General features: G+C 47.8%; 3 protein-coding genes and 1 non-coding gene across 4 annotated transcripts; 2 read left to right on the top strand and 2 right to left on the bottom strand.

The window, feature by feature from the left end:
* Nucleotides 1-531: 531 nt before the first annotated feature.
* Nucleotides 532-1,411, bottom strand: DFJ58DRAFT_124857 (uncharacterized protein). Its single transcript, XM_041378744.1, has 4 exons — nt 1,161-1,411; nt 1,016-1,104; nt 774-960; nt 532-723 (listed from the first exon to the last, which is right to left on the bottom strand). The coding sequence occupies exons 2-4, from the start codon at nt 1,097-1,099 to the stop codon at nt 629-631; spliced, it is 366 nt and encodes a 121-aa protein (XP_041238170.1). The 5' UTR covers nt 1,100-1,104; nt 1,161-1,411; the 3' UTR covers nt 532-628.
* Nucleotides 1,412-2,222: 811 nt separating this feature from the next.
* On the top strand, nt 2,223-4,578 carry DFJ58DRAFT_709207 (Alpha/Beta hydrolase protein; the record flags this gene model as incomplete). Its single annotated transcript, XM_041383799.1, has 14 exons — nt 2,223-2,438; nt 2,491-2,675; nt 2,736-2,917; nt 2,980-3,033; nt 3,092-3,129; nt 3,190-3,244; nt 3,296-3,423; nt 3,477-3,508; nt 3,559-3,742; nt 3,799-3,988; nt 4,044-4,102; nt 4,149-4,213; nt 4,264-4,491; nt 4,542-4,578. The coding sequence occupies 14 exons, from the start codon at nt 2,223-2,225 to the stop codon at nt 4,576-4,578; spliced, it is 1,653 nt and encodes a 550-aa protein (XP_041238171.1).
* Nucleotides 4,579-8,248: 3,670 nt separating this feature from the next.
* DFJ58DRAFT_t137 lies at nt 8,249-8,327 on the bottom strand. Its single transcript has one exon. It is a non-coding gene; the product is annotated as a tRNA-Leu (tRNA).
* Nucleotides 8,328-8,825: 498 nt separating this feature from the next.
* On the top strand, nt 8,826-9,602 carry DFJ58DRAFT_733779 (uncharacterized protein; the record flags this gene model as incomplete). Its single annotated transcript, XM_041386340.1, has 1 exon — nt 8,826-9,602. The coding sequence occupies one exon, from the start codon at nt 8,826-8,828 to the stop codon at nt 9,600-9,602; it is 777 nt and encodes a 258-aa protein (XP_041238172.1).
* Between the last annotated feature and the right edge of the window lie 8,396 nt (nt 9,603-17,998).

Below are 17,998 nucleotides of genomic sequence, written 5' to 3' on the forward strand. Positions count from 1 at the left end.
CTTCCGACAGAAAAAGGGACTTGTCGTTGGCGGGTTTCGAACCTGCACTATCCAAGAGATACAGATTTTCATTCTGTTGCAGAAACAACTTGGATAAGACTAGTTAATATGCGGTAGCGACAAAGCCATCCATGTGTGAATGTCAAGGCACGTTGAGATAGAGAAAAACCTTGGCGTGGGCAGGTTTCAAACTTGCGCAATCCAAGGGAAACAGATTTTGAGTCTGTGGGGGTAACCTCTTGGCTAAGACTATATAAGATAAGCCTGCGAAGAAACCACCCACGAATGAATGTCAAGGTGTGTTTCAATAGGAAAAAAACCTTGTTGTTGGCAGGTTTTGAACCTGCACAGCGCAAGAGAAACAGATTTTGACTCTGTTGTGCTAACCACATTGGCCAGGATGAAGTTGAGATAAACCTCCGAGGAACTGTCCATGAATGAATCTTCAGGGCGCGCTTCCGACAAAAATGCAGACCTATCTTCGGCAGGTTTCGAACCTGCACAGTCCAAGAGATACAGATTTTGATTCTGCTGCAGTAATTGCTTGGCTAAGACCAGTCAGAGTGAGCCCACGACGAAACCATTCATGAGCGAATCTTCGAGGCGTGTTCTGATAGAAAAAATGTTGTCAGCAGGTTTCAAACTTGCACAGGCCAAGAGATACAGATTTGGCAGCATGAACGCAGTCCATCTTCACATCTGGGAGCGGGTGATCGCTCATCCCTTTTGAAAAGTGTCAAAGCAGTAGCATCGTGAGTATATAAGTACCCTACCAGCATGACAGTACGAGATTCCGCCCTCCTTGTGTCCCCACCGCATCACAGGCGACCACCCGTCCATGAGATTGGTGAGCGTCCAGACGTGGCTGTATGCAGCCGACTGGGAACCGTGCAGTCGGCACAGTGCGACGAAAGTGAAGAAACAAGCAAATATAAACAGCGCTATGCATAAGTTCCAGATCTGCACGAGGGTGTGAAGATGTTGCAACAGTTTTACATAGGCAATAAGTGCGAACCTGGGCAGTGAACATGAATACTGATGACACGTTTGATGTCCCGTCATAGGCGTAGCCAAATATAGTGAATGAAAGCCCTAACATCCAGTCTGTGATCGTTGAGGATGGCGTTCAATAAAAAAAACTAGACAGGAATGACTCATACAGGAAAGGCTTCGCGACAAAGTACGAGACAAATCGGAGAGTGAAAATCGTCTTCACCGAGTTCATCACCGTTCTAAGTCCTTTCCCTCCAGTAGCGCAGACCTCCATCCATGTCTAGGTCAGACACAAGTTCCTCCGCGCTAATATTTTGGCAGCCTGTATCCTTGACAATGCGATCATCACCTGGAAGAGGAGTACGACGCCCAAAAAGAGGAAAGGTAACCCTGCGATGGCAATACCCTCCCCAAATGTTTGTAGCATTATTTGACAGTCGAGAGGTACGATGAGCAAGGCCGAGCTGTAGGATATAATGAGGACAGCCGAGACACTATTAAGCAGAACGCCGTCAGGGTTATAACATCCACTCGCTGCAGTCAGAAGGCGCAGATTGGTGTTGAACCGAAGCCGAGACTATGATGCTAGCGCAGAGCGCAATGAGATGCCGTGTATATGAAGCCGATGGACTCGGTGCATAACGTGACGATTAAGTTAAGTGTCAGGGCAGGAGTCACTGAACCCACTCAGGATTGACCACGTTGATTACAGCCACTCCCGAGACTCCGTTGGAGCAGGGCCAGCGGCCTAAGCCCAGAGCAAGGCGGACAAACAGAGATGATGATGATGATGACATGGTGAAATCTAGTCCACGTGCTGACTAAGCTGTGGAAAGGCCGATGGTAGCGCGCGTAGCTCCTGCCCTTGGGACCCCTGGTCCACCGTGATTGGCTAAAGGGATTGATGCCTGCAACAATATATCTACAGGGAATACAACCTGCAGGTCAGGGGATGCGGTATTTACGCACCTAGGTACTGATGGTGATGGAACTTGAAGCTCTTCCATCATATGATCATAATGTAAGTACAATGTATTTTTTAAATTAAATGGATTTATCATCAGGAAATGATGAATATCCCCAATTGCAAAGCACCTGGTGAGTGGAGTCTGGACAGAGCGCAGCATCCTATTTTTACTCATGGTACCGGTATTTAGCTCGGACCCGCTCTTGCAATTGAGCTTTATAATGTCCGTCAGGTTGCACCATCTTCATCACCCTTGTCAAGGATGATTATTACTGCGGGATCTGTGGGATTGAAACTGTCTACTAGAGCCAATCTACTAGTCGTGTCGCAGGTTTTGCTTGCGCTAGGAGCATTATCTTCTCCGGCAGCTACCGTATCTGCACCCATCGTCAACTTGGGTTATGCCCAGTACCAGGGATCAGTTGACACAGCGACAAACATCACCAGCTTCCTTGGAATACGCTACGCAGCTCCTGCAGTCGGTGCGTCTAGTTCGGTTTGTTGCACAAAATCTCAGCTCACGCACCAAGCGCATAGGCGACTTGAGATGGGCAGCCCCGCAGCCTCCGTCGGCCGTCTCCGGGGTTCAACAAGCTACCACGCAACCAGACGAATGCAATCAAGCACCCGGAGGCAACTCTTTGACAAACCCGTTTGAAAGCACCTCTGTGAGGAAAAGGGCTATCAGTCAATCTGAAGACTGTTTATTCTTGAAGTAAGCCCTGTCATGGAATGATGATGTTGACATTTGCAATCAGTGCTTACGCGGCGGTAGTGTATACACTCCTGGAAGTGAAGTGGTGGCCACTCCGGGAGGAGGGCTCCCAGTTGCTGTTTTCATTCACGGTGGGGGGTATATCCAAGGAGCTGCAAGCGACTTCAACGGCGCAGATCTAATTGTGGACTCGAATCACGGTGTCATCAGTGTCTTAATTCAGTACCGCCTCGGTTTATTCGGTATGTTTTTGCTGTTCATGTCACTTTGAGATGCGTACTAAGGTGTATACATTGCCGATTAGGTTTTCTTCCTGGCGAAGCGGTCAAGGAAGGGGGTGCACTCAATGCTGGACTACGTACGTGATTATCATGGTCTGGCAGTCATTCAGATCGAACTGAACTTAATATTCTAAGTCGACCAGAATTATGCGTTACAGTGGGTGCAGACCCACGTGAGCAGGACTCTTTACTTGCGTGGTATACCCCAGCTGATATGAAGCTTACCCGGATAGATAAGCAGCTTCGGTGGCGACCCCACGAAGGTCACAATTTGGGGAGAGTCCGCTGGTGAGCTGCGCTAGGTACTCTTCGTCATTATCGTTCATTACTTTGTTTCAGGTGCCGGTTCAGTGCTACAACATATCGTTGCTCATGGAGGAAACACGCAGCCTCCCCTCTTCAAAAATGCCATGACGAGTTCTACGTTCTTGCCGTCCCAATACAACTATAATGACCGGATTCCGGAGGTGATTCTTGTTCATGAGGGCGATATCCGCAGAATCCTGAATACTACTATCAGATGTTGTATAGTGAGGTCGTCAATGGAACAAAGTAAATTCTTTAAAGAACCGCCATTCCATATCTAATTCCTCAACTTGCAGCTGTACCTCAAGTTCAGATACCCTCTCTTGTTTACGCGCTGCAGACGTCAATACGTTGGAGACCTTGAACTATAACATCAACGCCAACGGGTTCTTTGGCTCGTACGTATTCGTCCCTGTTGTGGATGGCACTTTCATCTTGGAGAGGCCTACCGTGACGATAAGAGAAGGTCGTTTGAATGGCGTACGATCCATGAATGCATCTATCTCACAAACAAACTGAGACCCTTTCTCCCTTAGAACTATCTCCTTTCTATGACCAATTCGCATGAGGGGAACAATTTCGTCGACCAATCGATGACATTGGATGTTGCAGATTATGTCAAGGCGCTTTTCCCGAATTTCGGTCCTGCTCAAGTTGCTGGAGCGGTGACGATGTACCAGAACTACGGAAGTAACGTTAACCAGGCAGATCTTGTGATGGGTGAATGTATGTGTATTTTTGAAGCGATGATCAATGTGCCTGATTTCATGGATCGGTTTAGCAATATTCGTTTGCCCCACTTATTATCTCCTCACAGAATTTGGAGAACGAGCTTGGAAAGTGAGTTCGAGGCAACTTGTAATCTATGTATACTGAATACAAGCAGGGCGAGTTTGCAATCCCACCTGGCCTGCATGGAGATGATGTTCAATACTACTTCATCTCATATGGGTAAGTTGAAGAAATGGGTCAACCCCTACTTTGATTGTATACTGTTTCAGGGGTGGTCCTCCATACAACAATTCACAGTTCATCACTGCTTTCTCGAATTCATTCATGGCTATGGTCATGTTTGAAACTCCTGACGACAGATACACCCCAGGGGATATCACACCTTCCTGGGCATCTTGGCGAGATGATTTGACGGAGATGAAGTTCAACGAGACATTCGCGGGAGCACCCGACGTTCACACTCTCAAGACTGATAGCGCCTTGCTGGAGCGTTGCGCGTGAGTACCATATTTATGATGAGCTAAAGTGCTAAGCTAAAGGCATGTAGGTACTGGCTAAACGTGTCAGCGTATACATCGCAGTGAATGGAAGTTGAGCGCTGCTCTGGTATCTGCGTGAGTTGAATAGTCCTGCGATATGTTTGTCATCCATTATCACGATACATCCGAGTCCTTCGTACGTATCTTTACATACACATTCACCTTATCATACACGTTTCATCTATGTTCACTTTCGTTCTCCGTCTCAATGATTCTTTCATATTCAGCATCAGGATTTTTCCCTTTCCCTCAGTCTTTCTAACTAAGACTGAGCCTTCCTTCCGCGTCTCTAGTCCGAGCCTCTCGTTTCGTCAGATCCATATATCAGGTTGTCACATTGGTGATGACCTGGTTGGCTCTATTGATAGCCGTGTGGATGGAAGATATATCCTCGTCCAAGAGTTGCAAGCGGTGGTATTGGACATGAGGGTGGTTGTGACAAACAAGCGCTCTGTCGATGCTGATGATGTAGGCAATGCCTGCTGAATCAATGAAAGAGATCTTTTCTTTTCTTTTCTTTTCTTTTCTTTTCTTTTCTTTTCTTTTCTTTTCTTTTCTTTTCTTTTCTTTTCTTTTCTTTTCTTTTCTTTTCTTTTCTTTTCTTTTCTTTTCTTTTCTTTTCTTTTCTTTTCTTTTCTTTTCTTTTCTTTTTCTTTTCTTTTCTTTTCTTTTCTTTTCTTTCTTTTCCCGTCTTTTGATGGTGATATTTCGTTTAATTATGATTTAATCGATGTTCATGTATGTCGACTTCGACTGAATTCAAGATAATTTGATGGTATTCGAAGAATAATGACTGAAATTCGAAGTAATTCGAAGTAACTGCGACTGAGCTTGAGAAATCTGGTCGTACTCGATTTCACTGAAATTACGCGGGATTCTCCAAAAAATTCTGAAATTACCTTGTTTTTGTGAAGGAGCTTTTCCCCGATGTAAGGTCCAAGGAAGATGTAAGCTGGAGCGACCAAAACTGCAGCATTCCATTTGCTGTGTATCTGCACTGACTGCACCGTGGTCATTTTGAGGACGAGAGAGGTGCTGGGACGGCGAGACAGTAAGTTACCAGGCTATAGGAAAACCTATATAATCGAGTCAGTGACGAACCACTCAGCAATGAACTTGAAGGTAATCAACCGTGCAGATATCCACGTAGATATCGCAGTGGTGCTTAGCACCGACCTCCGACACTATATCTAGGTTGACACGTATGCACCTCGGGGATATATCTTATGTTTCTGAGACGAGCCTCGCGGGGCGTAGAGGTGAATTCCTTTTCATGGTCAGACTATCACATAAAAAAGGAGGTTTCGGTCCAATGACTGGACCTAGTTAAGATGGACCTCCGAGGATCCATACACCGCAAAAATGTTGTCAGCAGGTTTCGAACCTACTCTAAGAGAAACAGATTTCGACTCTGAAACCTGTCATTCGGCACGTTTCGAACGCGCGTCAAAGAGCGACAGATTTTGATTCTGTTGTAGTAACCACTTGGTTAAGAACGGTTAAGATCAGCACCGAAACCATCCATGAGTAAATGTCAAAGTATGTTATGATAGAAAAAAACGTTGTGGTCGGCAGATTTCGAACCTGCGCAGTCCAAGAGGAACAGATTTTGATTCTGTTGTGGTGACCACTTGGCTAAGATCAGCTAAGAGGAGCCTCTGAGGAACTCCGATAGGAAAAAGAAACCTTATCGTCGGCAGGTTTGACAGATTTTGATTCTGTTATGGTAACCACCTACTAGCTAAGACCAGTTAAGATGGACCTCTGAGGAGATCATCCATGAGTGATTCTTCAAGGCGTGTTGCAATAGAAAGAAGAAAAAACGTTGTCGTTAGCAGGTTTCAAACCTGCGCAGCCTAAGAGAAACAGATTTTGATTCTGTTCTGATAAGCACTTTGGCCAGGATGAAGTTGAGATGAATCTTCAAGGGGTGCTTTCGACAGAAAAAGGAGCCTGTCGTCGGCAGGTTTCGAACCTGCACTATCCAATAGATACAGATTTTGATTCCGTTGCGGGTAACAACTTGGATAAGACCAGTTAAGATGCGTTAGCAAGGCGTGTTATGTAAGATGGAGAAAAACCTTGTCGTGGACTCATGGGCAGGTTTCGGAAACAGATTTTGAGTCTATTGTGTCAACATTTTGGCTAAGACTAGTTAAGATAAGCCTCCGAAGAAACTATACGAGCGAATGTCAATTATTGAATTATTTGTGTGTTCCGATATAAAAAAAACCTTGTTGTTGCCAGGTTTGGAACCTGCACAGTCCAAGAGAAACAGATGTTGATTCTATTGCGGGAATCACTTTGGTCAGGATGACGTTAAGATGAACCTCCGAGGAACTGTCTTTGAATGAATCTTCAGGACGCGCGTCCAACAAAAAAGCAGAACCTATTTGCGGCAGGTTTCGAACCTGCACGGTCCAAGAGAGACAGATTTTGATTCTGTTGCAGTAACCGCTTGGCTAAGACCAGTTAGAGCGAGGCTCCGACGAAACCGTTCATGAGCGACTCTTCGAGACGTGTTCTGATAGAAAAAAACTGTTGTCAGCAGGTTTCAAACTTGCACAGTCCAAGAGATACAGATTTTGATTCTGTTGTGTGACTACTTGGCTAAGACGGGTTAAGATGAGACTCCGAATAATCCATTCACGAGTGAATGTCAAGGCGTGTTGCGATAGAAAAAAACCTTGACAAGATCGGCAGGTTTCGAAGCTGCGCAGTCCAAGAGGAACAGATTTTGATTCTGTTGGGGCAACCACTCGACTTAGACCAGTTAAGAGGGACCTCTGAAGAAACCATCCATGAGTGAATCTTCAAGGCGTGTTCCAATTATTGAGGAGTGAAGAGGCTCGGACTAGAAACGAAGAAGAAAGAGCTAAGTATCGCTAGTCAGTATGTATATATGTAGAGTTGTAATAAGCATGCTCACCTCAGTCTCAGTTGGAAAGACTGAGGAAAAGGAATATCGTAGACGCTACATATTAGAGAATCGTTGAGACGGAGAACGAAAACGTGAACGTGGATGGAACGTGTATGATAGGTGAATGTGCATGTAAAATGGATACGTACGAAGAATGTATCATGATACCAATGGAAACAAAAAACCTTGTTGCCGGCAGGTTTGGAACCTGCACAGTCCAAGAGAAACAGATTTTGATTCTGTTCTGATAAGCACTTTGGCCAGGATGAAGTTGAGAGGAACCTCCGAGGAACTGTCCATGAGTGAATATTCAAGGTGTGCTTCCAACAGAAAAAGGAACCTGTCGTCGGGAGGTTTCGAACCTGCACGATCCAAGAGATACATATTTTGATTCTATTGCAGTAACAACTTGAATAAGACCAGTTGATATGCGGTAGCGACAAAACCATCCATGAGTGAATGTCAAGGCATGTTAAGATAGAGAAAAACCTTGGCGTGGGCAGGTTTCAAACTTGCGCAATCCAAGGGAAACAGATTTTGAGTCTGTGGTGGTAATCTCTTGGCTAAGACTAGTTAAGATAAGCCTCCGAAGAAACCATCCACGAGTGAATGTCAAGGTGTGTTCCGATAGGAAAAAAACCTTGATGTTGGCGGATTTTGAACCTACACATTGCAAGAGAAACAGATTTTGACTCTGTTGTGCTAACTACATTGGCCAGGATGAAGTTGAGATGAACCTCCGAGGCACTGTCCATGAATGAATCTTCAGGGCGCGCTTCTGACAAAAAGCAGACCTATCTTCGGCAGGTTTCGAACCTGCACAATCCAAGAGATACAGATTTTGACTCTGGTGCAGTAACCGCTTGGCTAAGACCAGTTAAAGTGAGTCCCCGACGAAACCATTCATGAGCGAATCTTCAAGGCGTGTTCTGATAGAAAAAAATGTTGTCAGCAGGTTTCAAACTTGCACTGTCCAAGAGATACAGATTTTGGCTCTGCCGTGTGACCACTTGGTTAAGACGAGTTAAAAGCGCTTCTTGGACCCGTACCAAGTGGCACCCCGTCTAGGACCCCGAAACTCAACAACCAAGTAGAACGTCGGCGACGGCGTCAAAGCCGTCCCATACCAACCCCCTTTCCTCTTCCTCTTCTTCTATCAATTAGATATACATACTAGAAACATAAAGCTACAAAATCACAAAAACACAAGAAAGAACTAAAAACAACAATGCCACCCAAACTAAAAATTGCTCAGAAAATAGCCACTCCGGCAACAAGATCCTCATCTAGACTAGAAATAAATGAAATAATTGCCTCAAACAGCGAAGTTACAGACGCAGCAAGTGCTCAAACCTATCTAGAACAAATGACCATGGCCATTAGCGGCAAACCCTTCTCCACTGACAATCTATCAGATATATTGTTCCACATCACACAAATGCCAGGAACAACCGTACCAGTCCAACTTGCTATCAGAGCGGTAGCCTTCCTACTCGAAAAAGCAGCAGACATAGAAACAGCCGACAAAATAGCAACTCTAGTCCTCTCCGCAGTCTCTCCACACATAGCAAAGATCCAAGACGTCTCAGAAAGTATTTCCTCAACAGCAGTAGAACTAAACATCACACAGGCCAAATTTATAGAACTCGCCACGACCATAGATACTGAAAGCCAGACAGCAGACGCAGATACAAACACAGCAACCATTGACTCCCGACTGGAGAAGATGCAAGAAGCGGTCATCTCGCTCACTACCCAAGTCAAGGAGATGTCCAAACAAGGAGGATACAAGACAGCACTGCTTACAGGACTCAACAACAATGACTCCAATCCAAATCTTCAAGCGGTACAAAGAGCTGCACAAAACGCAGTGAAAGCACGCCAAATCCTAATTGATATACCATCCGACAGCCAACTGGCTCCGGGTAAGATCTCACACGCCCAACTGACAGAAAAGATTAAACAGGCTCTCACCACGATCACCAAAGAGGACACCCCGGAACTGGACATTCGATCGATCACTCAATTCCGTAATGGAGGCACAATTGTCGAAATGGTCACCACCCAAGCAGCGGAATACCTCAGAGACCAACACATCAAGGACAGCTTCACCCAAGCCCTGGATCCCGGGGCGACACTCAAAGAATGATCATTCCTGGTAGTTATCCAATTTGTTCCACTGACCTTCAACCCGAGCAACACAGAACAAATACGAGAACTGGAGTGAGAGAATGGATGGAAAGAGAACGCTATCACAACAGCAAGATGGATCAAGCCCCCAGCCAAACGCACACCAACCCAAAGAGTGGCCCACCTTATCATCTCACTCAAGGACCTGAAGACAGCCAATGAAGGTATACGAGATGGAATAACACCAAACAAAAACAAATTACAGATCAAAAAGAACAAACGAGAACCTGTGCATTGTGCAAAGTGTCAGCGGTACGGACACATTGCTAGAGACTGCCTAGGCATTAGCACGGGTACGGGTAACCCGCGGCGGGTCGCGGGTATGGGTACTGGCGGGTACGGGTGCGGGTTGGGATTTTGAGACCCGTGACCTGCATACCCATCACTTCCATATATGGTCGTCTGCTGCAGCAACTGCCGTAGTCTGCGGTAAGGTGCGCATTTTTTTTTTTTTTTGATTCAATTTTCATGTCCTATGGAGAGTAATACTCTATGGAGGACAATACTATCTAGTCTAGGGGGCCCCCAGTGCCCCCTGCGCATCTCTGAGTTCGCGAATGCCCTGATGTGGGACGTGCCCCATCAGTCTGCCGTTCCCGCCGGCCATTTTAGACGTGCAACCCATCGAAGATGAGACGACTTATATGTACGCTTGTGGTAGGTATGGATTATCGGTATGAAGACAAAGACACATACTCGGCCGCAGAAGCGGGCAGGTACAGGAGTCAAAAGGTTGCAGTAGGATTAATTGGTGGGTGGTCCCATTTTGTTGGCTGATGGGAGGACCCGTTCCCGTCTGACTGATACCAGTGATGAAGCTAGTGACTCCGTGTGTGCGAGTGAGTGGTGGTGATACAAGATGATATGAAATGTTTGATGGTACCGAGGTGCGTGTACAAGCTTGCGTGCTTTCAAACCTGTTCAAAACTGATCAGTCTGCCGGAGTGCAAGGAAGTGGAATTTCACCAAGGACGGTCTTGGATCTACAAGTGCCATTGACATATCTAACAAGGTGAGGGGTGGCGTCGGGGTCTGTCAAAAGGAATTGAATGGAAGTGGCTCTTTGCCCTAGGGCGCTGACAAGTATGTGACGGTCATGTTGGAAGTGTGGGCAGTCTAGCAGGTAGTGGTGTACCGTCTCATCTATGCCGGGGCAGTGGGGGCAAGATGGGCTGTCAGCTTTGCGGATACGGTGAAGGTGCTTGTTAAGTGGTGCGTGGCCAGTTCGAAGGAATATATAGAGGCTGATGAGGCGTTTTGGGAAATTGGCAGTTAATTTGGTGAATGAACGTTTGAGGATGCTGGGGTCGAGTTGATTGAAGCGGTAGAAACGCGGGGATTTGCGCCAGAGCTGTCCCCATCTCTGGGTAGTGTCCTTGCTTTGCGTTTCTCTTAGGGCCGAAATGCTTAGTGGGAGGGCTCGGTGTCGAAGGAGGCGGGGTAGGCGGTTGACGGGGCTGTTGTTATGATGGCTCACTGCTGCCAGTTTGGCGTGCTTATCGACCTCCTCATTGCCATGGATCCCTGAGTGTCCTGGGACCCAGCGCATGGTTACCTTGAAGTCTACATTATCTTTGGCGATTTTGCTCATCATCCTACGAAAACAATCCGCCAGATAGGAACCAGGACGTGAATGGAATGTCTCACCTGCTCGAATCGAAGCTTGGTTGTCCACCGAGATAGAAAGGGGGAAGGACAGGTCGCGTTCCGTGGCCATCAAACGTGCGGCTAGAATCAGGCCGACTTCTTCTGCTTCAAATACCGTATGCTCTTCATCCGTCCCGAGGTGATATTGCAGTGTTCTGGGCTGCTGTCCTGCGCGGAATAGGACTGCAGCTGCCCCGATTTTACCCTTATAGCCCGATCCATCGCTGTATATCTGTATTTGGTCAATTAGTGTTTCATGTTCTGAAATGTGTTAAGACCGTACTCAAGTAGTATCGGATCCGAAGGGCTTCGGCCTCAGCTCGTGCGCTGTGCCCCTTTCCCGAGTCTTGCCCCTTATTTCAGAGAGCTAAAGTATCGCGTGTATAGAGTAACGGCCAATCCGGATCGGATCCGGACTAGAAACTAACGGGTGAGGACTGTCCGAAGACAGAGGCGGATATGTAGACTATAGGAATCTATCCTAAGTCTCGGAGTAGACAAGAGTAGCGTACTCAAGTCCGGATGGATAACGGAGGGACTCAGAGTCCAGACGGAATGAGTGCAATCTAAGATGATATTCGAACTGATCTACTACAGCGCATATACAAAGGTTTATATACTACGGATAGCTAACGGAATGATCCATAAGCAAAGGTGCGAGGCTATGTACGAAAGTATAAGCAAAGTCTAAGTGGAGCGTATTGGTAAGTTGGATGGATCACGAATCATGAACCGGGAATGAAGTACAAGTAAAAGCGGATTCGTAAGTGTAGCGGATCAGTAAGCATAGCGGATCAGTAAGCAAAGCGGAAGTAAAGGATAACCGGTATACCGGTGTACAGGAATACCGAAAGGAGATGAACGATAGTTAGAGTTATATGAACAGGAAATGAAATAAGAATCAAAGCGGATCTGTGGACCGGACGATGGATATGTTCATCGGATCTAGATCGGATCTGAGATCCAGATCATCGGATCTGTAACCGGATATATGGTATATGACAGTATCCCCCCCTTAGGGCCGATCCCTAGAGGCACAAGAATCAGCGATCCGGAACGGATGGTATGAGTGCGAGACAATGGAGAAGCTGATGGGAGAAGTTGCTGAGTTCGGATTCTGACAGATATACGGATGCCAAAGCGTCGCAGGGTGTTCCTTCCTTTCCCTACTTTTTCACTACCACTAGCTTATCTCAACCATGACTGATAACGGATCCGGCTCTAAGAAGACCGCTAAGCAGACTCTGGCGGATATCCAGGCCGCGCTGGCTGCTGCTGAGGCCGAGGTTCGGAAGGAGGAAGAGGCTGAAAAGCTGAAGCAACAAGCGGAAGAGGCGGAACGGAAGCGCTTGGCAGGGATTAAGAAGATTGAACGGGCTGAGGCCCGAAGGGAAGCGGAGGAGGCTAGGCGCAGGGCTATAGTAGCGGAAATGGTGAGTTATGACTTGTTCTATCGGATCCGTCCCTTATCGGATCCGTAGTCTCGCGCCATCTCAGCGGATAAGGATGGGGCTTGTACCCGCTGCGCTAAGAAGGGTCGGGCCTGTCTGTGGTCCGATGCGGATAGCAATTCCTTGGTAAGTCATCCTTGAATCTTCGGATCCGTGACTCTTAACATTCGGATAGATCAAGGCTTGTAACGCGTGCCGGAAGGACAAGGCTCCTTGTCCCGGACGACCTGGAACCGTTACGGATTCCAAGTCTAAGAAGAGGCAGCGCGCTGCTGAGAACCCATCTCCGAGAGGCAAGGGTAAGAAGCGCCAGCAGAGTCCGACTCCGGATCCGGATATGAAGACGGTAGTAGCGGATGAGGTGGAAGTGGAGTATGATGATCAGGCCTGGGTCGCGGCCGCTAATAGCATTGTAGCGGAACTGGCTCGGACCAACGGATTGCTCCAGCAGAGCATCGGAGCGGCGGAAGGGAGTAGGACTGCTATAGAGCGGATGAATACTAACTTGGAGGCGTTTTTGGAGCAGCAGAGGGAGTTCCAGACCATCCTTCTTGAGGGGATCCGGAATGGAATCCGGATTACAGAGGCGGCTCGTTCTGAGGCCACTGACAAGGACGTTGATGAATCCGGATCCGGATCGGGTGGGGACATGGAGATGGATGGCTGAGGATTTTCGGATCTGCCTTCTCTGCTACTAATGTACTTGTATATCCGCTTTGTATATTCATTGTATAGCAATAGGACCGGGTTTGTCTGGATATGCAGTGTGGAAATCCGAGACTAGATCGGACGCGTTTCCGAGTTCCGTGGCTAGTAGCCATGAAGTCTCTTCGTCTGTTCCTTCGTATCCGGACCATCGGACGAGGTATAAGAGTTGGCATTGTCTTCTACGACGGTCCAGCTTAGAGTCTAGGATTTCGGATATCTCATATTCTGGTTCTCCGTCGACTTCGACCGGAGGTGGAGGAGGCTGGATCCGATTGGGAATTGTGTTCGGAACGGATGGTTCTAGCTGTGAGACATGGAAGACGGGGTGGACGGATTTCATGGATTCGGGAAGTCGGATGGTAAAGGAATGGGTACCCGGACGGGATATGACTTCAAACGGACCTAGATTCTTTTCCGAGAGTTTCTTAGACGGACGAGTGGACCGGAAGTACTTAGCCTTGACAAAGACTTGGTCTCCGATATTGATATCCGGAGCAGGTTTCCGTTTAGCGTCCGCAGGTCCTTGATATCTTTCTTGGGCGTGAGCCATTTCTTCTCTAAGGAATTGGTGAAGGTCGTCGAGGTCTATAGCATAGTCGCGAGCGCGGATGGAGGATAGATCGCGTTCCGGATGGACGGATATGTTCGGATGATAACCCTTATTAGCAAAGAAAGGCGATACTCCGGTAGTAGCACTTGGAGCGTTATTGTAGGCAAATTCTGCTAAGGGAAGTAGTTCCGACCAGTTGTCCTGTTGATAATTGCAATATATCCGAAGGTATTGTTCCAGGGTTTGGTTGGCACGCTCGGTTTGTCCATCCCCTTCCGGATGATATCCGGATGTGAAGTGGAGGACCATATCCAATGCTTTTCCTAAGGATCGGAAGAAGTGGGATACAAACTCTGTACCGCGATCCGAGGTGACATGGGACGGAACTCCGTGCTTGGAAAACACATGAAGTAGGAATAGACGAGCGAGATCCGGAGAGGTAATGGTATCGTGAGTCGGAACAAATATTGCTTGTTTGGATAAACGATCTATGATAACGAGGATGGCTGTAAAGCCTGATGAGTCCGGAAGTTGCTCTATGAAATCCATGGATATGGAATTCCAAGGCTTTTCCGGTATGGGTAGTTGCTTGAGCAATCCGTAGGGTTTATGTCTCGGAACCTTGGCTCGGGCGCAGGTAGTGCAGGACCGGACGTAGTCCTTAACATAGGTGCGTATACCCGGCCATGTATACTCGCGTCGGATGAGGTCTAGGGTTCGGTTTTGACCAAAATGTCCGGATAAGGGGTGATCATGAGTATTACGGAGGACGCGAAGTCGAAGGTTATCGGATTCTGGGACATATATACGGTTGTCGCAACGGAGGAAACCCCTATCGTCCACTGTCCATCTCGGATCTGAAGGTACCGGAAGATGGTTGGTTGCAATAGGGTCATTAGGAAGTGCGGTCAGGATGTCTTTCCGAAGGTCATCAATATCCATTAGAACAGCTGCTCTAAGAACCGGAGTTGCTAAGGTTGAGGCTCGTAGGGACGAAGCTAACTGTTCGGACGTGAATACCGGACGGAAGTTATGAGGGTTAACTCGAGCGTAGTCCTTATCCCCCTCTTTGGGATAGACGTCCCAGCGTCTAGTAAGGGAATCCGGTTTAACTCCGAGTTTTCCGGGACGGAAGCGGATGACAAGATTGAACTGATGGAGGAATTCCGACCAGCGGGCCTGACGGCGAGAGAGGAGTTTGGTAGTGGCGAAGTACTCAAGGTTCTTGTGGTCCGTGACAACATCTACAGGCTCGGCCGAGCCTTCTAGATAATGTCGCCAGGTCCGGAAAGCTTCGTATATAGCTAGAAGTTCCTTATCGTGGGTGTCATAGTTAAGTTCCGGAGCGGTTAGCGTTCGAGAGTAGAACGCTACCGGACGAAGCTCTGAGTCCGGACATACTATGGATAGTATTCCAGCTATAGCGTAGTCAGAGGCATCGGTTTCCACAACTATAGGAACATCCGGCATCCAGTGCGTAAGCACCGGAGCCGTAGTGAAGGCTTTCTTGAGTTCTTCGAAGGATTTCCGACATTCATCGGAAAAGTTCCACGGAGCATCCTTGCGTGTAAGCCGTGTTAACGGAACCACGATATCCGAGTAGTTGAATATAAACCGTCTATAGAAATTTGCGAATCCGAGGAAGGATTGGATATCCTTGACTTTCCGAGGTTCCGGCCAGTCAGTAATAGCTTGGATCTTATCGGACGACATAGTTAAGCCGTCCGGAGATAGGAGATATCCGAGATATTCAACGGAAGTGGAATGGAATTCGCATTTTTCGGGTTTGGCATAGAGACGATGTTTACGGAGTCGACGGAGTACTTCTCGGACGTGTTGCTTGTGGGACGCAAGGTCATGGGAATAGATGAGGATGTCGTCCAGATATACGATAACGCATACATCCAGCATATCAGCAAACACGCTATTGACAAAGCGCTGGAATGCTGCTGGAGCGTTAGTGAGACCTTCCGGCATCACCAACCATTCATAGGAGCCATAGCGCGTTCGGAAGGCAGTCTTCCATTCGTCCCCTTCCGCTATCCGGACGAGATGATAAGCGGATCGGAGGTCGATTTTGGTATAAACTTTAGCACGGCTCGGAGAGTCTAATAGGTCGGCAATGAGGGGTAATGGATATCGGTCTTTCTTAGTGATCTGGTTGAGTCCACGGAAATCCACACAAAGGCGGAGGGATCCGTCCTTTTTCTTGACAAATAGGACCGGAGCTCCGTGAGGAGAGGATGAGGAGCGGAGGAGTCCAGAGGCAATATTTTCATCAAGAAACTTCCGGAGGGCTGCAAGCTCGACCGGGGATAGAGAATAGATAGTTCCGAGGGGAGGACTAGTTCCTTCTTCCAGATCTATGTTCAGATCATAAGGACGATGTGGAGGAAGCTGACCAGCCTTTCCCTTGTCGAAGACATCCGCAAACTCGTGATAGTCCGAAGGAATTTGGGATAGATCCGGAGGATCGGACGATAGAGAAGCGGATCGGAGATCGACACCGGATGGTCGAAGGTATATACTGAACTGGACCGATCCTTCTAACTTGCAGGCCCGGCAAAAGGCAACTGCATTGATTAGGGATATATTAGGAACAGTGTTATCAGCGGAGGGTACGGATGTAGTCGGAGGAGGTATGGTTTCCGTCGGAGGAGGGATATCCGAGGACGGAAGTGACGTCGGAGGGGTCGATGGCATTCCATGAGATGTCGTCCGGAATTCGATGCTGCCCAAAACCCAGTCAATCAACGGATTGTGTCGGGTGAGCCAGCTATATCCAAGAACGATAAAACAAGATGAATCCAAAGGGGTAACGTAGAACGTATCAGAGGTGACTACACCGGACGGAAAGCGGACGGACAAATCTATAGCTTCGGAAATAGTATTATTACAAGTACCATCAAACAAGCGGAGCGGAATCGTAGGTATCGGATATGTAGGGATTTTGTGTTTTCGGATGAACGCAGTATCTATGAAACAATGAGAAGAACCACAATCTACAAGAGCTGGAAATTCGGATACGGATGGAAGTAACGGAAGTGAAACATATGGACAGAGGGAAGTCGGATCCGAGAGCGCGACAGCGTTGAGTCTTAACTCCTTTGTGCAGGCAGAGTCAACGCGACCCTCTTCCTGCACGGAGCTAGGAGAGTCGCGGACTATTTTTTTGTCTCAGTAGAGACATCCGGTTTGACTTCCGGAGCGACTACTGCAGCGCGGCCTTTGGCAGCACGCGAAGTAGACTTGGTGCATTCCCGAGCAGTATGGCCGGGTCCACCACAGAATAAGCAGAGTTTCTTGTCCATCCTTCTCTGCCGCTCTTCGGACGTTAACTTTCCGTCCTTACCCAGCTTGGAAGTAAGATCCGGAACCTTAGGAGCGGACGAGTTCGAGGACGCGGATGGCTTTGTAGACTTCTGATCATTGGAGTTTCCGGATTTGTGATTTCCGGATCCGGACGTATTGGAGTTCGTCCGGTCAGAAGCAGATTGCTTAGGGGTAGTGGATGAAGTGGGTTTAGCTTCTCGAGAGATCTCTCCCTTCCGTTCCCAGTATCGGGCGTCGATAGTCTGAGCGAGGACTTTGTATTCGGAAAGAGTAGAGGGTTTACCCATGCGACTGATTTCATCCTTGATACGGGCCGGGAGTCCGTTGTAGAATTGGCGTCGTAAGGCTCCGTCGCCCCAGCCACGAACCTGTGAAGCAAGACGCTGGAATTCCACAACGTACTTGTTGATGCGCTGTCCATCGCGCATGTGGAGCTGTTCGAGCTGCATTTCTGCATCACCGGATGGGTCATGAGGCCCGAAGTTGGCTTGGAGTTCAAGCATGAACACGGAATAGTCATCCATCCAATCCGGATGGTCGTCCGAATCATCGGACAGGAGATCCGGTTCAAACCATTCAAGGGCCATACCCTTAAGGTAGGATTGGGCGAAGTTGACTTTAGCCCTTCCGGTACGGAAAGCCTTAGGCTTGCTCTGGAAGTTAAGC

Source organism: Suillus subalutaceus, assembly GCF_016647625.1.
Source record: "Suillus subalutaceus strain FC151 chromosome Unknown DFJ58scaffold_157, whole genome shotgun sequence".
Classification (NCBI taxonomy): domain Eukaryota; kingdom Fungi; phylum Basidiomycota; class Agaricomycetes; order Boletales; family Suillaceae; genus Suillus; species Suillus subalutaceus.